This window comes from Bidens hawaiensis, unplaced genomic scaffold (assembly GCF_021521415.1).
Source record: "Bidens hawaiensis isolate Kalapana, Puna unplaced genomic scaffold, B.hawaiensis_p1.1 tig00009272_1, whole genome shotgun sequence".
Taxonomy (NCBI): domain Eukaryota; kingdom Viridiplantae; phylum Streptophyta; class Magnoliopsida; order Asterales; family Asteraceae; genus Bidens; species Bidens hawaiensis.
Window position 1 is genome coordinate 834,506 of NW_027491684.1, and position 27,225 is coordinate 861,730.

At 33.4% G+C, this 27,225-nt stretch overlaps 3 protein-coding genes and 1 pseudogene across 5 annotated transcripts; 3 read left to right on the top strand and 1 right to left on the bottom strand.

Moving 5' to 3' along the window:
* The first annotated feature begins 2,382 nt into the window (after positions 1-2,382).
* Positions 2,383-4,342, top strand: LOC143531855 (F-box protein At5g67140-like). 2 transcript variants are annotated; one of them, XM_077027062.1, is made up of 5 exons: positions 2,383-2,489; positions 2,601-2,747; positions 3,636-3,792; positions 3,878-3,976; positions 4,050-4,342. In XM_077027062.1, the coding sequence occupies exons 1-5, from the start codon at positions 2,389-2,391 to the stop codon at positions 4,257-4,259; spliced, it is 714 nt and encodes a 237-aa protein (XP_076883177.1). In that variant the 5' UTR covers positions 2,383-2,388; the 3' UTR covers positions 4,260-4,342. The 2 variants fall into 2 exon arrangements, with proteins under 2 accessions (XP_076883177.1, XP_076883178.1); XM_077027063.1 differs by having other exon boundaries at positions 3,657-3,792.
* Positions 4,343-7,952: 3,610 nt separating this feature from the next.
* On the top strand, positions 7,953-9,392 carry LOC143531869 (uncharacterized). The gene has a single exon (XM_077027072.1). It carries the CDS (start codon positions 7,953-7,955, stop codon positions 9,390-9,392), a length of 1,440 nt encoding a protein of 479 aa, XP_076883187.1.
* Positions 9,393-11,897: 2,505 nt separating this feature from the next.
* On the top strand, positions 11,898-13,634 carry LOC143531856 (tRNA nucleotidyltransferase cca2-like). The gene has a single exon (XM_077027064.1). The coding sequence runs from the start codon at positions 11,898-11,900 to the stop codon at positions 13,632-13,634; it is 1,737 nt and encodes a 578-aa protein (XP_076883179.1).
* A 962-nt stretch (positions 13,635-14,596) lies between these two features.
* Positions 14,597-17,787, bottom strand: LOC143531857 (PI-PLC X domain-containing protein At5g67130-like; annotated as a pseudogene). Its single transcript, XR_013135091.1, has 8 exons — positions 17,707-17,787; positions 17,497-17,619; positions 17,275-17,412; positions 16,506-16,604; positions 16,112-16,415; positions 15,206-15,428; positions 15,049-15,135; positions 14,597-14,983 (listed from the first exon to the last, which is right to left on the bottom strand). The product of XR_013135091.1 is annotated as a PI-PLC X domain-containing protein At5g67130-like (transcript).
* Between the last annotated feature and the right edge of the window lie 9,438 nt (positions 17,788-27,225).

A 27,225-nucleotide genomic window follows, 5' to 3' on the forward strand; every position in this document is an offset into this window, starting at 1 on the left:
GGGAAACAAACTGTTTCGAATTAAATGTTTTATTGTGTTTTTTTAAATAATTTATGAGTTTTTATAATAATTCGTTTTTTTAATACATTTATAAAAAAATAAAAAAAAACCGCTCGCGCCCCCTCTCGCGCCCCTCCACACCATGGCCCGGGGCGCGAGCACCACAACCAACACCCATCTTATCAAGTTTCTCTCTCTGCCACACGTCACAATATTAAAGGCTGGAGCCCCCACTCGCGCCCCTCTCACGCCCCCCACACCCCTCAGCCTTAGGTTACAAGGGGTCTCTGTTTATAATCCGAATTGTCAAAAGATGTACAGGGAGTTTCTAGGCTTTTGTAGCGGGTTGCATTTATTCTAGACCTTTAACAGTGGTCAAGATTTGTAGGAAGTCACTACGTTTTTGGGATTTTGTTCCTTGATTTAGGTACTGTTTGTTTTTTAAGGTAAAAACTGTCTACAATCTAATTTCATGTCTGCGACTAAAATTTGGTCTGCAATCTGAAAATATAATAATGTTCGTTTTATAAATTGAACGATGGTTGTAGCCGACGGTGGGTGGTGGTGGTGATGGACGGTGGTGGTGGCGGCCGATGGGTGACGAACGGCGGGTGGTGGTGGTGGTGGATGGTGGTAGTGATGGTGACGCACGGTGAGTGGTGGTGGTGGGGAATGGGGATGACGCACGGTGGGTGGTGATGGTGTTGGACTTTGGGTGCTGGTAGGATGTTAAAAAGTGTGAAAAAGTTGAATAATAGCTTATTTTTTAAAACTATTAAAGCAAATTTCAGATCTTTTTTATATATAAAAACAAACAGTCTTCAGAAGCTTAAGTCTGTGCGCCCGCAAACGTATACCCCTTGCAAACCTTTTAATAAAAAACAAACAAAACCTTAGTCCCTTGTTTTTTTTCTTTGTATTGTCCGCTCTATGCCTTTTATATAGTAAATCGTTACACCTAGCAATCATCAATATATACATGAATTTGAGTTCGAGCTTTGAGACGAAGTTATAACGGTTTATTATTAGTTTAATGTTCTAGATTCAAACTCAGGGCCTCTCAGAGGAAGGGCTTAAGGAAAAACCTTTTGATCACAAATGCTGATGACGAATGTTGTTCTAAAATAGAAAGGCTAATTTCTTCTTATGAAATAGGTAAGGGCTAGTGGCCTATCAAGGCATGTGGTAACTGTTTCATTCTCACATGGTTAAGTGTTTCAATTAGAGTCATTGGAATGGTATGTAGGAACCAAAGTCATGTCAAATGGTATGTAGGAACCAAAGTAATGTACCCCCATATTCCGTTTAAGAATGGAATAGGTTTTCCTTTTAAGCTAATCTTTTCGGGTGGAAAATGAAGATGGGCAAAATAGCAACACTAGATGCTCATTAAAAATAAATAAATCATAAACGAGGGAAGGCTATCTAAATATGTATGAAAACGCTAAGTTTAAACTACTGAGTAAAAAAATTCATCGAAAGGGGGGGGGGGGGGGTTGGGTTATTAGTGGGTTCCAGTCCACTCGATCCAAGGTTTATACATCCACCCTTTATTGGGGCGTATTTGTTCTACCTAGACTAGTCTTTTGTTGGTCATTGTTGTTTTAATAAAATCCAACTGATAAAAAAAGATAATGCTTATTTTAATCATCTTCACAATAATTAAAAATATGATTTAATTGTGTTTATTTTTAATTACACTTAATTAATATTCATCGTCTCTTCTTCTATAATCACTACGCGGGAGAAACATGACATTCCATGTGACTCAAGTTTGATTATTTTCCATCATTTAGTTTCGTCAGCACCAGATGATGATGAGAGACTAGGCGAGTAGGTGACGTTCAATAGTTGGATCTTTGAACTGAACAAGTTTTATCTCATCGCACTGTCGTGCCTTCGGATGAGTGTTTATAGACGTTGGCATTAGGTGAGTGTTTCTCTTCGAATTAACAGATGAGTGCAACCTGATATTATGAATTTAATAATTAGTAGCTCATTGGACGGATTTGTTAAACATTTCAAATAAATAAAAATAAATATCACCGTTTATTGACTTTTTGCAAACTTCATTTTGAATCATTCAGATTTGTTCATGTTTACTTGGACACCAATCAAGAGAGTGGTAGAGTACATGTAAAAGTCACATAAAGTGACGACACTTTTAAATCCATGTACAACCGAACATAAGCAAAGTACAACCATGCTAAGCAGAAGATGGGTTCCATGTTGAATTAAACACGTGCCATGGAGGGAATCTGATGGCATAACCATCACCACATCCTTCCGCCACTGCTTTCTTCTACACCTCTTCACGAAAACCGTTTAAATTTACGTCTTAATCTTTCTCTCTCTGTAAATTAATTAGGGCCTTTTTCTCTCTCTGTGATGGCCATGGAAGAAGGAGAAGAAGCTCAAATTGACCGCCTTCCCATGGACCTGCTCGCTCATGTTTTCGTCTTCATCACCTGTTTCAAGGATTTGGCTCAGTAACTTTATTATTATTAATTATTTTAATCTTCCTGTTTTCCGAATTCCGATCATTTCAATTTAAATTGCTTTTCGTTAATTATGCGTTTTGTGTGTGATTGAATTTGAAGGACGAGCAGTGTGTGTAGAAAATGGAGGGAAGGTGTGAAGCAATCGATCGGGAGGAAGGAGAGATTGAGCTTTGCAGGATGGAAGATGGACGATAAATCTACTTCGCGTATCGTTCGTCACGCTTACGGCCTCAAGGAGCTTGATATGTACGTCTTCTTTGCCAATTTGTTTGATAGAACCACGTGATCGTGATTAGTTTTGACCTACAATTGAAATTGAAAACAGACATCAATTCGATATCCATGGCGGGAAGTTCATTTATGTTCATTCATTTAATAAACAAACAAACATGAGCAAAATACATGTGATCATTTAATTAAATGAACAAACATGAATACATGTTTCGTTCATTTATGTTCGTGAACATTCGCATATGTTTGTTCATTTATCTTTGTTCAACTATGTTCATTTAAGTTCGTCAACTGTTCGTTTAGATATTAAATGAGCGTACATAAACGAGCACGAACATGTTCAGTTTATAGATGAACGAACATGAACACTAATATTTGTCTGATTAAGTGTTTATGTTCGTTCGGTTCATTTACAGGCCTATGTTTGTTACATAGTTTGTGCATAGGGGTACTATTGTCATTTTGTATAATGTTTGTTTGCCACATGGTTTGTTTACTGTTGGGGATATTTTGTATAGATTCATATGCACTGGCGAAGCTTAGTTACCCCCCCCGTTTTTTCGCGTAGTAGTGTAAATTTACCCGTTTTTGTCAGAAATTTTTTATGCGTAGTGTAAATTTAGGCGTTTTCGGCCAAAAATTTGAGTCCGGCCTCCCATCGTTTGTGAATTTTTGTATACATTTTGAGTCCGCCCCCCCCCCCCCCCCGGTGTCTTAGTCCAAGCTTCGCCACTGTTCATATGGATGCCAGTTTTGTACACTTTTTGATAATGAGATTTACAGCTTATTTTTCACATAGTGTGTAAGTATTATTGTTTAAATCCTTGCATATCACGACGACGATCAGTGTTTGAATATTTGAATCAAATTTGATATCCCTGTTGTGTTGTCTCGGCTTTACAGTTCTTCGTGTTATGGTTTCAGTTCTAAAAGCCGTTGGGGATGCCAAATTACAGATAACGGACTGAACCAATTATCCACAGCAAAATGCATTGTAAACCTGACCTCTATATCGTTATGGGGCATGACAGGGATCACTGACCATGGCGTCGTTCAACTGGTATTGATATCAGCATTCCTTTTATTTAACTGATCATACATTTTCAATAAATTTTGAAATCATTTACAATATTGTCGTTATGCAGATATCAAGGGCCAATTCTCTGCAACACCTAAACATTGGGGGTACTTTCATAACCGACGAGTCCGTGTTCGCAATTGCCGCCAGCTGTCCACATTTGAAGGTTGGTTTCTTTAACTTTCATTTGTGAAGTTGTTAATAGAATGATAATAGTGATTGACATGTTTAATTTTCAGAGTGTGGTATTGTGGGGATGTCGACATGTAACTGAAAATGGACTTGTGGTTTTGGTAAACAAGTGTCCTAAACTGATGACGATAAACGTATGGGGGATGAGAGTGCCTTTTGACTTTTTCTTGACTCTGTTGACCATTCGTCCGACTCTTCAGATTGTACCTCAATCGCTACTCAATATGGGAAATATACCTCTGTTACCTGTTTTTTGAGGTGGTGTGAATGCATTGTGTACAGATTTGTTAATTATCTCGTGAATAATGTGTACATATGTTGTTATTGTATTTGATTTATCGATAAATATAAACTGGACATTGCAACATGTGTTTGTGTGGTCTTGCTACAAGCAATGATATGGTAAATTTGTTGATTTTAGTCTTTGTGTAAGTTTTGTTGTATCATAAGTTGTCCATTTTTAGTGATGAATTTGATGTGTTTCTGTTTACACAATACATAGACACAAATGACAAAACATAACTCCAATGTTTAGTTGTAATGGGCTTATGAAGTAGCCCCCAATGTTTTATGTGTTGCAAACAATTGACCCTTGAAACTGTAGGAATAATCATATGTTATAAGAAACAACCTAAGATCTGGTAAATGTTCGAAAACTATTGATGTTTTTGTCACCAAACTTACACTGACATTTTAAATTACTATAAGACTGCCCGCAAAGCGGGATTAAATGTGGCCTTTGCACTCCGGACATGTAGCGGTGGGGTATGATGAAAATGAAGCAGATGCACGTCATGAAAAACGAGTTAAATGCGGAGGTTGGTGGCTGGGTGGGTCCTTTATTCCATTCACCGATTCCTTTCATTTTATCTATTAAATACAAATAATAATAATAATAATAATAATAATACTTATCAATGATCACTACTTAATAATAATAAGTAATAAGTAATAATTTATATAAATACAGTTAACAGATGATAACTACTCGAAGCTCTAAAATTAACAACTAATTAATAATATTAAATAAATAACAACTTAATAACGGCTAGTTTTTTTTGTTTCCTATTGGCTAGTTTTTTTTGTCTAGCGCCTAGTTTAATAATTTTTAAAGCCTATCGCCTAGTTTTCTTTAGAACTTTCCAACAATTTTATTTTTTTAAAAATTTGAATAAAAAGAAAATATTTGGTACATAAATATAAAGTATATTGATGATGCGGAAATAATAAGGTTGCATGTTGGAAGAATGAGTGTGGCAGTGTTGAGGGTGAAATGTGCATGTGAGAAGAATAACTGAAAAGCTGATGTGACATGCTAACTAAGTTTGCATGTTAGAAATACGCCAGTTAGCGTTGAGGATAGTCAAATAAACCAGAATTCTTTTTTCTTTATTCTTTTATAATACTTTTAGGACAGAATTACAAATTTTTTTCGTTTAAAATAAGACGAATTACGGTTCGTGTCCTTTTCTAAGTTTCCTTGCAGGCGGTGTACTTTAAACTTTTTTTTCCTACAAGTTTTGTCCTTTACGCTAACTGGGTTAGAAAAAGTCAGTTAAATCCCATCACGTGAGGCGCATGTGAGGGCATATTGGTCTTTTTGCCTACCCTGCAACTTCTTCTTCTTCATTTTGATCACCACCGCCACCACAGCTCCAGCTCCGACCATGGGTATCGAATGCGAACTTCCGATAAACTTTTTCAAAACAAGTATAATTTCTCAAATACTTGTTTTTCGGCAAGCTTAAACACCATACCACTTAACCAGATCAGTCAACTCACATCTCAATCCACGTGTCAACTTTTTTAAAAAACAAAATGTCAAGAACAACCACCACCACGACGTCGTATTGGTGCTACAGATGCAAACGCTTTGTTAGACTCCCAGCAAACGACACCGTTTTGTGTCCATACTGTGACACTGGATTCGTTGAAGCCGTTGAATCCAACGAGCCTCCACCGTTATATACTACTCGCTGGCGTGTACCTTCAACGACGTCGTTTCTAAACAATAATAATAATAATAATAATAATAATAATAATAACCGTTCAGATCTAACGTCTCGCCGTGGCCACGTAGGACGATTACCGGATTAAACGGTGACCGGCCGCCGTTGTTCCGGCGACGGCCACGGCGAGACGTTAGATCTGAACGGTTATTATTATTATTATTATTATTATTATTATTATTATTATTGTTTAGAAACGACGTCGTTGAAGGTACACGCCAGCGAGTAGTGGATAACGGTGGAGGCTCGTTGGATTCAACGGCTTCAATGAATCCAGTGTCACAGTATGGACACAAAACGGTGTCGTTTGCTGGGAGTCTAACAAAGCGTGTGCATCTGTAGCACCAATACGACGTCGTGGTGGTGGTTGTTCTTGACATTTTGTTTTTTAAAAAAGTTGACATGTGGATTGAGATGTGAGTTGACTGATCTGGTTAAGTGGTATGGTGTTTAAGCTTGCCGAAAAACAAGTATTTGAGAAATTATACTTGTTTTGAAAAAGTATATCGGAAGTTCGCATTCGATACCCATGGTCGGAGCTGGAGCTGTGGTGGCGGTGGTGATCAAAATGAAGAAGAAGAAGAAGTTGCAGGGTAGGCAAAAAGACCAATATGCCCTCACATGCGCCTCACGTGATGGGATTTAACTGACTTTTTCTAACCCAGTTAGCGTAAAGGACAAAACTTGTAGGAAAAAAAAGTTTAAAGTACACCGCCTGCAAGGAAACTTAGAAAAGGACACGAACCGTAATTCGTCTTATTTTAAAGGACAAAATTTTTAATTCTGTCTACTTTTAGTGAGAACTGAGAAGCTTCCGTGGATATGAAGTCGTGCAGCTTTGGGAGTGTTCCTCATTCCTCTACTGTTGTATAAATTATAGCCTAACTGGTCCCACAAACATTGAACCAAAGTGTTAAGAAAAAGTCAAGAATAAGATGGTTGCTTAATTAGTTTATAAGTTTGAAAGTCACAGGAAAGTGGCTAGAAATTTCATTTTGGACCTCTTCCTTTTCTTATCTATGTACCTTGCATATCTCTTACCACTTCTTTTATGTATTTAGAAATACAATTAAGAGCTTTAGTTCTCATCAAGACAAATACTTGACTATATTATCTTGTTATTCATCATCTTTTATTTAACACCACCATAACCATGGGCTCCAACTTATTCGAGTACAACCAGATTTTGAACCATCTCAAGACTTACACCAACATTCCACAACATCTCATATCATCCTTTAGCCGCTTCACCTTGCTAATCTACCAATCGGACCAGCAAAACAGGTTCAGCAAACCTATGTTGTGGATTGGGATGTATATCACGCTAGCTTCACTCCTTTGCACCCTTGCTATGGTGGCTGATCTGGTACATGGCATACGCAACCGAAAACTATGGTTTCCATGTAAATACTTCACTCTAAACGCCGCCTCTCTTTCAGTCATAGCCGTAGCAATCAAGCTTCCCATGGATCTAAACAATTCAATGCCTGGTCGTATGGACCTGGACGCAAAGGTCGGAAGCTTGGCATTCATGTGCACCATGATGGCTAATGTGTTGCCCTCTCTAGCAAAACCATGGATAACAAAGAGCTTCTCACAAACATCATAGCGTTGGGTGTTTTGGTAATCACCTTGGTTGTGAATGTTTGCATTCAAATAAAAACCGGCCTTCTTTCTTTGCATCATCAAGAGGAAATGTTATCACCATACATGTATGCATACGCACATCGCTATGGAATTGTAGCAACCTTTTATGTAGGTATGTTACTCATGTTGCTGATAATATATGCATGTTCTTCTATCGCGATTTTAAAGTCCAAACAAATTCTAAATTCCAAATACCAGGGAGCTCATGAAACAATTTTAAAGGATGTACAATCAGATTTAACAGGACGATTAACTGTTGAGAAGTTAAAGCAACATGTAAGAAACTATTGGATCATGGCAGGAACTAGCAGTCGCGTATTTGTGACATCTTGCTCTGCTACAACCTCTGCGTCGGGGGTAATATGCGTTTGTAGCGCCGTGTTCCCTGTTCTTATGATTTATATGACATTTGGACATCTAAGGGAGTATAAGTCAGATTATAAGTGGTCGATGTTAGTGATATTCATAACGCAGTTCGTTGGAGTAATACTAGGTTCAGTGGCACCACTTTTAAGATGTTTTGCTGACTTAAGCTTTAATCAATCCATAAATTGGATGTGGAACCATATAAATGTGTTCAAAGTTGAAGGCTACTGGACTCAAAAATTGTGTGATTGGAAACATGGTAGCATACCATTCTCAATAAGTAGCCGCAAAAACAAGATTATCGTTCAAAAATTATTAACCATAATTCTTAGCATTTGTATAGGATTTCAAAAGATGGTTGTTGTAGCATGCAAGACGATATCGATATTCCCAATTTTCTTTGTGGTCAGTGTCTGGTGTTTTATGCGCGGTTGGAAATGGATAAAAGGCCTATTTAGCTCTGATCAGCGTGTTCATGTGTTGGTACAACATAGGCCCGCACAACTAGAAAAGTTTGAACATCTTCAGCCGTATATTTTAACACTTGAAGAGGATATTGAGGTTGCTGAGAGAACACTAGAAGGTATTACAAAATCTATTAACCTCGTGATCGAAAAGGCTGCGAAGAACCAACCCAATAATCTCATGAAGTTCCTAGAGGAATCATGTAGTGCTTTTAAAGGAGGCGGAGATGTAACGCAGTTACAGGCAGACGATTATCTCACTTGTTGGAGCTTAACATCGGTAACTCTTACAACGGTTGCTATTTCTCTTCCCGACATCCCAGAAAAAATAACGGATAGGTTGGTAAGTAGTGTGAGCGAAGGTCTTGTGTATGCGACACTTGTGGAAGAAACCTTCAATGCTAGTGGTGATTATGTGAGCATGCAAAAGGCGGCTAAATCGTTGTGGGTAGAAGTTGAAGTGCATCACAAGTGGCTAGGCAACAAGCTGGAGGAACTTGCCCCACACGATAAAACAGCAAAACAGATTCTTGAATGTTTTAGAGAGATGGCAGAAAACATGACCGCTGAGGTAGAAAGATTGAATATTTGTGCCAATTCAATGTATCGCGTTACTCAAACAATCCTTTTATCCGACCACCCAATTGTTGATAATATAAGCCAAGAGGAGCTATTCAATAAATTGTCAACAAGGATTGCTGACATATTGGCTGCTTGTCTCTCCAACTTACCTCGAGTCATTGCAATGAAATGCCACACTGATGTGATAGAGAAAAGGGAGGCGAGTGTGCATGCAGCAGCCCGACTTCTTGGTGAGACTATGAAGATAATCAACGCCCTTCAAGATCACCAACTCTCAAGCTTAAATACGTGTGAGATGTTTGACAATGGCGTGCTTGTCTAAACCGTTCCTTTCCTCGAAAACCATTTTATTCATTAAGGCATAAATTTCCTGCAACTTCTTTTCTTTATAGGAAGGAAGTGTCATGAGTTTAGATACGTTTTCCTTTTTCTATTTATTACTCGAGGGCTGATGAAGGAAGCTAGATAGTTTCTATATTGCTTTTGAAGGGAAAGCGGATTATAATTTGTAGTAAAAAAGATTGAATTTCGTTTCCCGTGTAAAAAAATTAAGAAAAGTAAATATACGCATGAGAAACTGTTTACCCCTAGATTGAGTGATTAGTCAACTTGACTTGAAGCAAGTTCAAATGATCAAGTTTATGAGATTTTTAGTATCTATTACCATACATAAAAGTAGACTGATAAAAATGAGTGGATAGGAACACTAAGGTACACAAAGATTGGGATTATTTAATAAAAAAGAGACGTAGCGCTTGATTTGAATTTTGAGGCAATCTTCATGTAAAATTGATGTAGAAATTTGAATTCAGAGCAACTTTTGTAACCGCTGACCAGTACTTGTATACATATGCAAATAACAAAGTGGTCTCTAGTGTTTTTGCTTCTTGAATTGGGAAAAGAAAGAGTTTTATTAAGACCAACATGTTAAATATAGCACTAAGGGAATCGATTTCAATTAAGAACTGGTCTTAAATGTGCAAAACACAAAACAAATCTTGTTTCTTTTTGACTTGTTGCTTTTGGACGTACAGTAAGGAAACAGAAGATATAACACCCGTAATTCTAGTCTTACTCGCACTCAAATACACAATTTGATACCAACACAAATAGGATTTAGAATAAGACTAACTTATTAATAAGTAATAAATGAATTATTATTTAAAATCTCATTCAAACCACCCCATATGATATACTGAACCGTCCTTAAATATCGTCTCGTTTAACACAACAAATGTCCAATAACTTAAAACAACTGGAAAGCAACTAAAGGGAATAGAGAGAATGGTCTATCAATTGTGAGATTTAAGCTTCAAGCCTATATATCTTTTGCTTTGATAAGCTATATGAAAAGTAATATGAGAGAACATTTAAAGTTTGTCTTCATAACTCTAAACTTATGTATATTTTTATAACACCCCCTTACATAAACTCAATACATGTTGGTGGAAAAGCATTTTTCAAATTATAAAGGATAACTAGTTACTAGAGGGTTTATTTTCAGGCATGACCGTCTAACAAGCGATCATAGCTAAGTCGATACTGTTCTGATTTGAGTTTGTAACTATACGAGCTAAGACGATCAACTCAAAAGTCTTCATTTGATGCGTATTTGACTCAAGTTAAATTTTGGCTTGATTATCTTTTTTTAAACAGCCAACTTTTATTAAAACTTAGAAGAAGACTAACAAGCAGCTAACCTCGTATAAATACATTAGAGCATTATCAATCGATCCACTATCCCCATCTCTATAATTATATTAAAAACACTACATTTTTCTTTTCTGTTTAATTAAATAATAACTTTTTTGTACTTAATCATTACAGTTTTTTCCCTCCACCATATAATTTACACAAATCACTACATTTTCCCCAAATTTACAAAAACTCACTACATTTCATCTCTCCACCATACACTTTACACAAAATCACTATATTTTCCCCAAATTTATAAAAAATACTAGCTTTTCTCTCTCCACCCTATAATTTACACTCACAACCATTTAAAACCCCACCCTATAATTTACAAACTCTCCTCACAAAATTTTGAGAAACCGGACAACGCTCTGAATCATTAGTAACACACATAATATAATATACTCTTACAAAATTATTCAAAACAAGAACATGCACCATTTCTCACATTTTGGCTTTAGCTGACTTTTTTATTTTAGTTGTGAACATTTTAATTAACAACAATAATAATAATAATATTTAGTTGTATAACTATCAAAGGGCATCACGGTTTGATCCAGAAGGCGTCCAGGTTTTATCATCAGTAGGCTTTTGGGCGGATAGATTTCCTCTGAAACTGAAGATAATTTGAAGGCGCTTAAAAGCTCCGTACGGCTGGGTTGGTCCGGCTGACGTTTGCTTTTGCCATTGGGTCACCGTGGAGTAATTCAAAATCAAATAATATTTTATTATTATACAACCGGACGTGGTTTTAGGTTAAAAGGTTGAAACACCTCTCCGGCTACTAGCCGTCGTCTGAATCTCCTCGCAAACTTGTGGTGATTACAGCCACAGCCACAGCCACAGGTATATCTCTTTCATTTCATTCTGCTTTGCTAATTACACTTAATAATAATCTTAATATTCCATTCAATTGTCTGCTTGCTTGCTTGCTTTTAACATCACACTTAGGGCTTCCTTCTTTGGTTGATAATATGATATAAACCCTAATTTAGAAGCCTGTCATGATTGAATATTAGATTTATTTAAACACTGTATACAGACTATTTAGCTTATTTACACCATCATGTTTCATTTTCCATAATATCTAGTAACAACCATAGAATCATTTGCGGCCAACTTTTCTGTGGGTATGATTAGAGGGAAAATAATTACCCGATTAGGGTGGCGGTTTGACGGACCTTCTTTCGCTACACCTTTTACAGGGAAGCCCCCCCTCGTTCCCGTGCTTATATTCACCGTTAAATCGAACAACAAACGCTTTCCAAGAACTCATATCTTGCACTTGTCTTGCAGAGCAATGTCCAACGCAAATGGAATGTTTTCGTCAAGTCCACCTTTTGTGGTGAAGGAAAACATTGATCTAACTGATAAAGAGAAACAGATATTTAATCGTTTGCTTGAAGTTCTTCATCATTTCAAACTTGAAACCAAGCTCCATGTTGCTGGCGGGTGGGTTCGTGACAAGCTTTTAGGGAAAGAGTGTTACGATATCGACATTGCTCTTGATAATATGTTGGGGCGAGAGTTTTGTGAAAAGGTCAATGAGTATTTGACGTCTACAGGCGAAGAAACACAAGGGATTGGTGTGATTCAAAGCAATCCGGATCAATCCAAGCATTTGGAAACTGCAAGGATGCGTCTTTTTGATATTTGGATTGATTTTGTCAACTTAAGATCTGAAGATTATGCTGAAAACAGCAGGATTCCAACTATGCAGTTCGGTTCTGCAGAGCAAGATGCTTTTAGAAGAGATTTAACCATTAACAGCTTGTTTTATAATATTAATACATCCAAAGTTGAAGACTTCACATCAAGAGGGTTACAAGATTTAAAATCTGGCAAAATCGTGACACCTTTACCGCCAAAAGAGACCTTTTTAGATGACCCGTTAAGAGTTTTGAGAGCGATTCGGTTTAGTGCTCGGTTTGAGTTTGAAATGGTGGAGGAATTAAAGGTTGCAGCTGCAGATAATGATGTGAAATCTGCAATTGGTGATAAAATTAGCAGAGAACGAATCGGTCATGAAATCGATCTTATGGTGAGCGGGAACCAACCGGTTAAAGCAATGGCTCGTATATCCGAGTTAGGGTTATTTTGGGTTGTCTTCACGATACCCAAAAACTGTGAGCCGTTGGTCTTGGAAGATCATGATAAGATCTGTGTTGGATATATGGATGCTGCATGGAAACTGTTGCAAGAAGTGGGATGTGTTTTTAGTGACAAACAAAGACGGTTGTATTTGTATGCATCTTTGTTTATTCCATTTAGGAAAACCGTTTATGTTGATAACAAAAAGAAAACCGTACCCGTTGTGAACCATGTTTTTAGAAGCTCACTTAAGTTGAAAGCTAGTGATGCTGATGATGTCATGAGGCTGCATAACGCGGTTGAGAAGTTTTTGTTATTGATTCCTTTCGATCTGCATGAAGATACACAAATTGGTGAAAGCAAATGGGAAGTGGATGTTATTGATGTTAATTTGTCGTTGAAATTAAGGATCTTGTTGGGTTTAGTTGTAAGAGAAATTAAGGATTTTTGGAGGGTTGCGTTAACGCTGTCTTCTCTTTTACATAACAGTGATTCGTGTTTTGAGGTCGATGAGTGGGAATTAGGTAAACGAAGACAAGTGTTTAAGGTTGTCGAGGAAGAAATATTGAAATTAGGGTTGGAGAAAGTGTGGGAAGTTAAACCTTTGATTAATGGTAAGGAGATAATAAAGATTTTGGAGCTTGGAAAAGGAGGTCCGGTTGTTAGTGAGTGCCAACGAAAACTGTTACAATGGCAGCTCGCGTATCCTTCTGGAACCGTTGAGGAATGTGTTGATTGGATGACAAGGCAGATGCAATTGAAACGAGCCAGAACATGAAGTGACAGTTTTATTTAGAGTTCAATTTCCGTCGTTAAAATGCTTAGAATTATGTAGGATTGGTTGGATGTTAATCTTTCTGGTTAGCGGTTTTGTTGGAAGTTTTGAACGGAATTGAAACTGCAGTGTTTTGTGCAAGTTATCAAATATGATGAACATGATTAAAGAATGAGCTGATTTCAGTTGGTACAATTATACGGGTTAATTTGGGTTTTACTAAATTAGTCAACGAGTCAAAACACGCTATTATTATAAAACTTGGTTTGCTTAAAAAAATGGTCCAAATAGGTTAGCACCACCCATAAACATTGTCTTCGCCAACGTGCCGCCACTCCACTATTGGTGCCCACCCCCCAGCATTCGCACCACAACATAAGCCAGGAATAACATCTATTATTTTAAATAGCTGCGTATAATTGGTTTGGTTCGGTTAATTCTGCTATGCCAAACACCAAAACCACAATACACAAAAATTTTCGGTTCATTGGACAGCCAAACCGTCGGTTTATCGTTCTATTTGGTTAAGTCAAATAACTAACTACCGCTTCCACCACCATCCATTTTAACCCAAATTAAATTGATATTTTGTTCAAAGGCTTGTTTTAACCTGAGCCAACTTGATATGTTTTCTTAAACGACCATATTGACCTGAACTCATTTCCAGTCACTTGAACCATCAGACCCGCCCGTCTTGCCATACCCAATTTAAGTAATATATAAATTACTGTATTCCAAAAAGAAAGATCATACATTACACTTTAGAATAAACAAAACAAACTGAATACAAAAAGAAAACAAGGGCCATCTCCCAAATGCTGCATGTTGGTTTCTCCTACTTGATTTACCAAAAGAAAACCCTACAAAATCAAACACAAAATTAGTTTTAAAACTGAAGTTAGTCTGTTTGGCATCTAGAAGTCGCTGAACAACTAGCGACCATTAAAATGCATCTTAGGATATAATCATTATGTCACGAGATGAAACCAAACATACCCGACTCATAAGCTGTTCATATTCTTCATATCAAACCAATGCTTGACATTTCACCATATAAACCGGACATGAAGTATAACTGTCCTAAATATAACTTAATATATATAACATACAATAACCAAGCCTCAATGAAGTAGCCCTCAACGCTTCAAATGACATATTATCTACTTGAACTGAAATACCAACATATTCATCAAAAAACAAAATCCGTAAACAACAAAGAGACTCGTAAGATCTATTTGTGTGGCAGATGCCGTCACTTGTACACTCCCCGAAAAACTTCCAGAATTACCCGCTGGTGACGTGGAATTATTAGACGCTGCATTGTTTTTGCAAGCTCCGAAAGATGCCCCAGCCTTAAAATATTTAAAAAAAATCAATTTTAAAAAAATATGCTATTAATTATATTATGAAGACAAACCTGGCAAGAAGCTACTGAAACACAGCCACATAATGTCTGACCATTCATTCTATCTAAAGCATCAAAAACACCTCCTCCATCACTTCTCTGTAAAACTCATGAGTTAGCATTTGGAATGAGCAATTTACCATTTTACCCTTGCATGAATATTATATACCATATAGAAATTGACAGCTAGGAAGTTGGGCATTGTATTCCCAGCTGCCTTGTAGCAGGTGGCAACCATATCCATCAATGGAGCTGAATTCTCTTTGCAAGCATCCGCTTGTACGGGCATTGTTGGAAAGTAGTTTTGAAGAAAAAGAGATGCGCTTTTTGAAGTGAGCGGTTTTGATCCTTTTCTATTAGGGCGTGAACCTTGTTGATTCCGGGATCCCCAGCTAAAACATCACACAAATTTATGCTTCGTCATTAAAACATACATATAATATCACTTTTCGCGACTTTCGACTTAGGAACGTGCATGAAACCGAAAATAACCAACCCTAACCACTGACTGTTTGGTTTTATATTTTTTCAAAGAACCGAATTTACCACTCGGTTTCGATTTGGGTATTGCATTTACCGAAAACTGAAAAAACTGAACCGGGCACGTAAAAATCGAAAATATTGACTTTCGCTATTAAATGTATGGATTAAAATTTTTATATTTAAATTTTAAATGTTAAGTAATCTAAAGAATTATTAAATGGTGACATGGTGTAACCCATAAATTTTAGGCCCAGATATTCAATAATCCATTAACAAAATACTATTAGAAACAAAATTTCAGGCTGAAAGTCATTATTTTGAGCCACTTATTTCGGCCCAAAAGTTTCAAGGCCAAATAGAAAAATCAAAACTGTATGTCAGTTTTTGGTTAGGTTTGAGCCCAAACCGACCTGCACACACCCCTAGTGTGACTTGTGTTCTTTTTTATAAAACGTTTAAAATTTGACTCGTTGGGGATAAAACACAACCCAAATCAACTCATTTTAAGGCAAACAGGTCAAAACCGCCACATCAGCCATATACTAAGCAACGCTAATAACTATGATTTAAATATTTAATAGCTAATACTTACGTTCATTTTCCACCATGTATCTCCATTGATAAGCAATACCTTCGGACGCTTCCTTCGAAGAATCAGAGGTGAAAACCAATAACCTATGATTATCTTGTGCCATATCAGTGACAGTTGGCCAATCTTCACCCTTTTTAGGCATCTGAGAAACCGGAAACCAGTACTTATCCAAACCGGCATCCATGAATAATTTAGTCAACCCTTTAGGCGTATGCACATAATCCTCGATTATAATCGTTACAATCTCGGTTGGATTTGAACTCAAGAACGCTTCCACTTCCCTCAACGCGTTAATTGCAGGTTGCTAAACAAATTATTAACAACATTAAGCACATTATAAACTAGTAGTTACAACTTCTAAGGCCAAACATATGAAAGAAAATAAGATGATTACAAAAGCGGTGATGTTGTTACACTGGCCACGAAACGAGTGACAGAGCCAGATATCGTTCTCAAAGTCGTACATATCCAACATTAATCCTCTAACTCCATTCTAGCACCATTGAAACAAATGGTAAAAAAAAACAGTTAGAGAAAATGTTGTTTATAGTTTGTATACCGACAAAGGGAAGATTCCCAAAATAAGCATTTATGAAAACAAATTTCTAGTTTTAGGTATCATTTGCAAAAAATTCCAGAAATAGATATTATAATCTAGTCGTGACGAGTAGTTTGTAACCAATTAAAAATTTCTGTGCGTCCTTAAACTAACCGTAACAAGCACGTTCACTAATCATTTACTCGTCACGACTAATTAAGTTTTATGCCTCATAATCAACGCCCACGAGTAATTCATAAGTCCTTTAGTCGTGACGACTAGTTTACCCGGTTTACATTCCCTACACGAGTAGTTTATTAGTAGTTAACTCGTCGTGACTAGTTTAACCTTATAATCTACTCGTCGTGACTAAAAGACTTATAAAATTACTTGTGGGCGTTGGCATGAAACTTATTTAGTCGTGACGAGTAAATGATTAGTGAACGTGCTCGTTACGGTTAGTTTAAGGACACGTGGCAAGTTCTAATTGGTTTCTACAAACCACTCGTCACGACTAGTTTATAATACCTATTTCTGGAATTTTTTGCAAACGGTACCTAACACCAGAAATTTGTTTTTGTAAACGCTTATTTTGGGAATTTTCCCGACAAATAAACATACTCACTCTTAACTGATTGGTGACAGAATCTTCCTGGTTGTAAAACGTGATCCGTTGAGGACCGGTTAATAACGAGGCATCGACAATGGAAAAGGCATTATGAGTTACAAGCCAGGTGTACTTATTAAAAGGCAACTCATTGATCTAACCACCAACATGATGCAGTCAAATTCAAAATTAGAAACCTAAATAAAATGAAAGCTTAATTGGAGTCCAATTAAAGCTTACAGTGGCGGTAGGGATAATAGCTTGGCCTCTAGTGCAGAAGGGCTGAGTCTTGCCTAACTGAGGGCAGTTGCCGCAGTAGAGGCCAGGTGCACAGTCAGTAGCTGTAGAGCATGATTCGAGTAGCTGTAGTGGTTTCAGATGTAGGTAGATTAATAATAATATTAATTTGTATAGGGAAATTGAAGAGATCTAGAGTAGAAGAATCAGTACCTGGCAAGCGCCATTGGAGCAAGCAGAGGTAGTGAGGATGAAAGTAAAGAGAAGAAGATGAAGAAGCAATGATGTCTTCATCTTCATCTTCATCTTCATCTTCATCTTCATGAAGATGTAGTTAGTGTAAAGCCACAACCAAACAGAAACAAGATGAAGGTAAAGTTAGTTATTCACCATTTTTTAGTGTTTAATAAATAATAATAATAATAATAATAATAATAATAATAATAATACTACATGGTGGTTACCGTTTTATTGCTTATCTTATTAAATATTAAATAGTCAAAAGAGGTAGGAATGGATCAATCGGAGAATGAATTTAAAGTTTTATATTTATTTTTTAGTTTGTATGGTAGGTGATGATGTATCGAATTGGGTTTTTTGTTTAGATAGTGTTTGTTATCAAGCAATTTTACCTATAAGTTTACAAACACATTTTTGTAATAGATGTAAATTCTTTGTAAATCTTGTGTAATTTTAAAAATTGTTATTTCTTATAGAATATAAGTTTACGAGTGATTTATATTTTACAACCAATGTATATAACATCATGTTTGGTGCGGATTCGAACTAGCGACCTCCCAAATGAAGCCTAGTTTTCGTACCTTTTAGTTAACAAATTAAGTGTAATTACAATTAATAATTTTTTTTTTGAACAGCCAACAAATATAGAATGCCTAGGTACTTCGTACGGGGTGACCAATGACTAAAGGCCACCGCCAACTGGCCCAACCTAGCAGTACGGAACCATTAAGCGCCTCTAAGTTATCTACAGTTTCGGGGAAAACCCACCCGCCCGAAGGCCTACTGGTTGTAAAACCCGGATGCTCTCAGGATCGAACCGCATATCACAAAGATCCCAGTTGTAAATGAGAATTGAACTTAGGAAACCCAAATTCCTTCATTGAGAAACCCAAACTCCCTACCACTATACTATATTAAGAAGGACCTACAACTAACAATGAAAACAAAACATTGATAAGATAAAAAAATATACATTGAAATAAGTTTTGTAATAAAAACAATTCAAAGGCCAATAAATTTTAGCTCAACTGATATTAAATAGGAAGTGAAAATTTGGGCTCAAGACCGCAAGATAAAAAAACCCACAAAGAATTAAATACTAATAATAAAGCTTAAAAGAAAAAAAAAAGAAAAGAAAAGAAAACTATTGGACTACAAAGTCAAAAACTAAAAAAAAAGTCATTGGACTAAAACTAAAAGAATATATATATATATATATATATATATATATATATGGGATGGATCTTGCGAGAAGTGATATTATAGCGAGAAGTGCGAGAAGTTGATTTCAACCATTAATGTTACTAATCAATGGTCATTAACGAAAGTGACAATTTTGCAATTAATAAGAATTTATTATAAGAATTATTTTAATTAAAAAGGGTAATGTGGTAACTTGTTTAACACAAAGTATAACTCCCAATGTTCCTTGTTAAAAGCTTCAACCTTTAATTTTCATTGATTGATAATTAATTAAATTCAATTCATTTGTGATTTATTTAATTTTCTTTTATTTCATATGTTATTATGATAGTCTTTTTTCTTGTTTTTTTAGTGTTTTTTTTTCAGACTAGCTTGCATATTGTATACACGTATAGTGTTTGTGATATAAAAATTTGTGTAGGATCCATATATATATAGTGTGTGTATGATACATACACGTACAGTGTTTGTGATATAAAAATTTATGTAGGATTCATATATTGTTGTTTAATGTAATAAAAAAAAGTTTATTTTGTAGTATGTGGTTTCATATATGTACCGTGTAGGTGGTATTTTAATTGTGTATGTCTAATTTTTATCGTGTGTAGGTTCATTTATGTACTATGTACTGTGTAAGTTCGTATATTTACTGTGTAGGTTCGTATATGTACTGTGCATATATTATTTCAAATTGTGTATGTATAAATTTTTATCATCTGTAGGTTTATTTATGTACAGTGTATGTGTAATTTTTTTTATCGTATGTAGGTTCATTTATGTGCTGCGTACGTTCGTATATATACTTTGTCGGTGGTATTTCTAATTGTGTGTGTTCATTTTTATTCAGGTGTAGGTTCATTTATGTACTATGTAGGTTCATTTAAGTACTCTGTGTAATTATCAGCGCTGTTGAATTTTGGAACTATTATCTGGACAAACAAAAAAAACAAATTTCATGAACTAATAAAAAAAAATTTTGGAACTATTATCTAGAACTCATATAAAAAAAATTAATGTCTAGTCGGTTTCCTTTGTGTTCGTTCTGATAACTGAACTAAATAAAAAAAACAAATTTCACGAACTAATACGGCACCACCTAGTGCCCAATACGGCACTTGCGGAACCAAAGTTCATATTTATATATATTAGTAATTTTTGTAAAATACAACAATACGAGAATACACAATAGCAAAATTAATGTAGTAGCAATATTGAAATTATTAATCAAATAATAACTTTGAATGAACCGGAGAATATGCAAATTTACAGTAATGTCTTGAAAATTGGTTCGATTTATCATGAAAAAAATAGAATTAAATATTAGACAAATAATGATGAATATAATGAAATAATGAATTGTAACTTACATATAATTTAATTAGTATTAGTTACAAAAAAAAAGACAATCATTTTTTTTACTAATATACCATTATATTTAAATAATCAAAAATTAAAAAAGAAATAATGTGATTGGTTATAACCACTTCTCGCACTTCTCACACTAATAATACTTCTGAAATGAACCAAATTCTATATATATATATATATATATATATATAGGCTAAGTATAAAATAAAAACCCACTTGAGTTATAAAAACTCTAGAAACCCATTCTCAACCACATATTTTTAATTAATGTTTAAATCTTGTGGTCCACAATTAAAGTGAATAAAAAATGTAAATATAAATATAAATTTTTCTCTCTCCTGAAGACATATATAAAAATTAGTAAAAAATGTTAAAAAATAAAAAAAAAACGATGTTACATAGGGTTGTCGTGGGTTTTCACAACTCAAATGAGTTTTTATTTTAACCTTACCATATATATATATATAGGATTTGGTTAATTTCAGAAGTGTTTCTTATTGCGAGAAGTGCGAGAAATGAATCCAACCACTCACAGTTTTTCTTTTATTTTATTAGTTATTTAATGACAAGGGTGTTATAGTAAAATGAACATTTTTTCATATTTGGTAGGTCATAATGTATGGAGAAGTTACAAGTAATTCTTTTTTTATTTTATTTTATCATATTCAATATTGTTGTTTATCAATATTATTTTTTTTGTTCTCGTAATTTGATATTCATACCTTTATCCAGATAGTGGTTCTTAAATTCAATAGCACCGATATATTTATACACTACATAAATGAGCATACACATGAACAAAATTACACATACAAAATTCAAAATACCACTTACATAGTACATATATAAATCTACACTGTGCATAAATGAACCTATACATGATAAAAATCACACATACACCATTCGAAATACCACCTACATAGTATATATATGAGCCTAACAATAATGAACCTACATATTACATAAATGAACCTATGCACAATAACAATAACAATTACACATACACAATTCGAAATACAAGATACATAGTATGTATACGAACCTACACAGTACATAAATGAACCTACACACAATAAAAAATACACATACATGGATTAAAATACCATATACACAGTACATATACGAACCTACACAAAAAATAAATGAACCTACACAATACAAAATAAACTTTTTTTATTGCATTAAACTATATATAATAAATAACGGATAATGATAATAACTTGTACTTGTAAAATTTTCACATACACATTCGTGATACCACCTAAATAGTACATCTATAAATCCTACATGGGACAAAATCATTTTTTTTTTAATTTTTCACATTAAACTACGTATAATAAATAACAAATCATGTTAATAGCCAACAATTTTAAGATTTTCACATATGCATTCGTGATTCCACCTACATTATACATGAATATGTATGTGTATGCGATACATAATTAAATTTGTGTAGGTATTATATAATAGTTAATGCATTTAAAGAAATATGATTGAAGATATTATAGTATTTGATTAAAATTATATTTGTTTAACATTAGTATGATTAATAACATCAATTAAAAAATAACAATTTAAAAATTCATAGGTAACTTTTAATTAGTTAGTAATGATAACAAATAAATGCTATTAATTGCTTAAGTTTCACTTTAAAAAGTCTACAAAGTAAATACTAAACTACCCTTTTTCATTAAAATATTGGTAGATTAATATCTTAATAGTTACAAGTTTGCCACAACTTTTCTTCACTTTCTCATTTATGAATCTCACCGTAACGTTTCATGGTCGGCAGCCTATTGCCCTTAATTGGTGTTTATCGATAGTTTCATTTTACATCAGAATGCTTCATATTAGGATTTGATTTTTGTATGGTTTTACATAGTTTCAGGAAATAACATGTAATCATATTAAGTTGGTTGTTTCTTGATCTATGGTCTAGATTGAGTTCTCGCACTTCTCGCTGCAACTTGACTTCTCGCATGATCCATCCTCTCTCTCTCTCTCTATATATATATAGGAGAAGTATAGTTTGAAAACCCTCTTGAGTTGAGAAAACCCGTGAAAACCCTATGTAACATCGTTTTTTTTTGTTACATGTAATATATGTTGTTACATTTAATACAAAACATTGAAAACATAAAAAAAATGTTTTGCTATTTTTTTTACATTTTTTAGCAATTTTTATATATGTTTTCCGGATAGAGAAAATGTAAATAAACTTTTACATTTTTTATTAACTTTAATTGTGGACCACAAGATTTAATTTTTAATTAAAAACATGTGGTTGAGAATGAGTTTCTAGAGTTTTTCACAACTCAAGTGTGTTTTTATTCTAACATAACCCTATATATATATATATATATATATATATATATATATATATATATGGTTGTGTCATATTTATAACTGATTTTAGTGACTTTTAATGAAAAAGGACAGTAAGGTAATTTCCTTAGTATGTTAAATAAGAAAACCTGGCTTTTGTCAACCAGAATCCCCTTCTTTATGCTTTACTCCTCTTAATTACCAAAACAAATTCCCCTTATATCCCGAAAATACTTAATTAAATTGTATTAATTTTTTATCAATACATTTGATTGTTGAAAAATGTATAAATATTAAAGACAATTCAACAGGGAATATGTAAGTTGATTGCAGTTAGAATCTTACACAAAGATTAATAACATTCTACATAAAGATTAACAAATGTCCTACACAAATTTGATTCCAAGCCTACACAATAGGAAATAAGCAAAAACCATTGCGTAGGCCTTATGTAAACTTTAGTATGTTAAGGTAAACTTTGTAGCAATTATTTATTATTTTCTCTTACATTTTCTTATCAGTCATTTGTATCCCGTTACGAATCCTACACAAAGATTGATAACACCCTACAAAAATTTGGTTCCAAGCCTACATAACTAAAAATAAGCGAAACAAGTTGTGTAATGTATATGTAAACTTGAGTATGTTATCGTCTACTATGTAGAAGTTATTTTAGGTTTTCTCTTACACGTGTTTGTTTGTGCATTACTGTGAAGGGGGGTTATGCATGCCTGTGTAGGCTATGCATGTAAACTTTGGTATGTCATATTCTACCGTGTAACAATTATTTTTCGTTTTATTCTTACATGCACTTTGTGTATTATGGTTTAGGATGTTTGTTATGCATGTAGCTATATTTTAGAATTTGTTAATGTGAAGTATGATTTATTTATTTAAGTTGTTTACTATTTGTGTAGAAGTTTTTTTTAGAAATTGTATATGAGTTATATTACACCTGTGTGTTTTTTTATGGTTGTATATTTAAATTATTTGTATGTTTCTGTCTAAAATATTAACTTGAATATATATATCTGTTTATGTTTGAAAAGGTCCATCTTTACGTGTAGTTTTATTTTAATTATTTTTGTTATTAAAAATTTAACGTCAATTTAACTAAATTGAATGAAAAACCATGTAGCCTAGGTTGTTTGTATATTTAAGTTATCATTTTTATAGAGATTAATTTATGAATATCAATAAAATCCTTAAAGTAATTGGCAGAACAAATATGTAGATTTTGTTCAATATAACTCTACTAATAAAAGAAAATAATGAGAAGATGTAACAATCTCACATTCATTCTTGGTCTAATCTTTCTTCTCATTCATTCTACCTACTCATGGGTTATGGGTAGAAACCATTTTGGCAAATGGGTTATAATTTTTTTCTAATCTTCCGTCCAATTCTTCATATCTATCCATGGGTCATGAGCCAAATATAATTTTGGCAAATGAGTTATAATTTCCTTTATAATTCTCTAATTACTCATCTTATTTATCCTTCATATCCATATGTCATGGGCCAAAACAATTTTGACAAATAGGTCAAAACAATTTAGACAAATATTGTATATTGTTGTAATGGGTCATCTCATTCTAATTTATAAATTTGAGATTATAGACTTCTTATTATTTGTTCTATATAGTTTATTTTCTTCTTACCTTTAATTTAGTTAATTTTTTAAAAAAACGTACCTTATTTATTTTTATTATTTCACAAATCCCGTATAATATACGGGTTCAAAAGCTAGTAAGTTATATATCATATAGGTATTTTTGTCATTTAAATAACTTTGAAATAAAAGATAATATTAAAAAAAAACACACTATCATAACTTATTACCTTATTAATGATTTTTGATTAAAAAAAAATAACTAAAAAGTGAAAAAAAAACACAACATGGTAACTTATTACCTTGTTAATGATTTTTGATAAAAAGAAATTTTGACTAAAAAATGAACTAAAATAAACATTTAAATAATAAACAAAACTGATTTTTAACTTTCAGTTACTCTTAATTTCCAAATATAGAACCAAAATATATATGACTAATATACCTTTATATAAAATAAATCAGAAAATTAAAAGAAAAAACGTGATTGGTTAGAATGATTTCTTACACTTCTCGCACTAAAATCACTTCTCACTTGAACTTAAGCCGATATATATATAGGGTTCGGTCAAATACAAATAAAATTAACATGCTAAATATAAGAATCAAGTAGTGTAATTATATATACAACATAGTGTAATTACACTACGATTTAATTACACTACTTGATTCTCACAGTTAGCATGATATTTTCATTTGTATGTTAACTTTCCCACACACAAACACACACACATAAAGGATCCGATACAATAATCTCTTATCGTACATTACGTACGCGACACCCTTAAACCTTGATTTCAAAAAACACACGGTGGCAAATTTGTAAATTATTTCAATTCGTTTCCATCCCAATTAATCGTTGCGCCGATTCAACCATCGCCATCGGGCCATTTGCAGACACCACTTCAATTGAATTGAATTGAAATACGCCATTTGCAAAGACACCCATTTGCAGAACTTTAAATACGTTACAGATTTGTTCATGTGATGAAATCGATGATTAAATCGATGGTCGATTGATGATTTCTGGATGATTACGAGTTTATATGAAGTGATTACAGCGTTCGATTTCATGTTACAGATAGTTTAATTTCAGATATGAGCTTCTGAGCGTTTAAAGGTTTGTCTAGAATGTTTAATTTCAGATTTTACCTTTGATTAGGGTTTTGAACTTCTAAACTTTTTGTTATGAACTTCTAAACTTTTTATTCTGGACTTCTAAACTTGAACGTTTAAAGGTGTTCGTTTTTTGTCAGAACGTTTAAAGGTGTTTGATTTTTTTCAGAACGTTTAACTTGAACGTCTAAAGGTGTTTGTTTTTGGCCAGAACGTTTAACTTGAACGTTTAAAGGTGTTCGTTTTTTGTCAGAACATTTAACTTGAACGTTTAAAGGTGCTCGTTTTGGTCAGAACGTTTTAGCGCCTTCAGTTTTGTTCAGAACGTTTAAACGTAATATTTTGAATCGTAATCAGAGCTCAATTGAGTATATTATTCGGCAATTTCATAATCGATTGATGAATCTAAATCCTTCTACACATCAATTTGATTGATTAAATCATCATATTTGATCAATTTTGAAGATTCTTGATGTTCAACGACATTTCATTTTTATTTTGGTTTTTGACTTTCGAGATTTCATACTTTAAGCTTTGATTAGGGTTAGAAATTGGATGAGATTATGAGTTCAGAATTTGGATAAGAATGAATTGTAATCGACGAATTTGATCATGAACTAGTTTGGGTTATTTACGAAACTGCCACCGCGTGTTTTTTAATCCAACGCTCTGGAATGTCACATACGTAATGTACGAAAAGCCATTATTATACAATAACCCACCCCTACATACATACATACATACATACATACATTTTAATTTTACTTTAAAGGTAGAAAAATGGTTATATTAATCAGTGTAAGAATATGTAATAAATGCGATTAGATTTTTCAATTATAAAACATACTTCATAATCTACCTATTCTAATAAAAGAAAATAAATGTGAACACATATCACTTGAAGATTCATTCATAGCTTAAATTTTCTACTCAAACTATTTTTTATTTTTAATAAAAATATATATATATATATATGTCAGTGTAATCAAAACATATCAATTCATTTTATAATTAAATAACTAATTACCTAAATTACATGGGATTAAAACTATGCAGGTATCTATGTTAATAAAATTAAAATATTTATTTTAAAAAAATATTTATATATTTAATGAAGTCACATCTATCTTTTCTTTATTAAATTAATTTATATACACTTTTGAGTATAGGTGATGAGTGTGGTAAAATTCAATTAACAATATTTATAGGTCTAAGATGATAAAGACAAGAAGAATTTATAAATGAATAGCAATTTGATTTTCACATATTCATTCAACCTCAATGGAGTTTTTATCCTTTTCTTTCGAAACTATAATACAAAATCGTGCTTTATTTATGCTAATTTTATATATAATATTTTTTTATGTTATTCATGTTGAAACATCTTATAATATTTTATTAGAATCCGTTATTCCATTAAAAAAATATAATTACAATTTATAAAATCATTAAGTGCATATTTTTCATGATTATGAAGAAATTGTGTGAGAATACACCACGTATTCGTATGTATTTTTATTAAAAAGTATAATTTGAACTTGTAAAACAATTCAATTTGATAGAACATATGTTTGCTTTAAATTTAATCATTTAATTTTTGTAGCTTAATTGTATCTCTTTTAAGCATCTCATGCATTACACGAGTTCTAAAGCTTGTAGTTTATATATGCTCTTTAAGATCTACTCAATGTTTTTTTTTTCATTATTTATCTTAACCTCATCGGCAATTCATCACTATTAATAAATTATTTTATTAATTTTCTTTTTTTTTGTTTTCTCTTTTGTTAATGATTCCAAACCTAAATGGTTATGTGCCAAAAAACTTTATTTACAAATTGGGTGGTCTTGAGTTCAAGTTTCAGATGTGA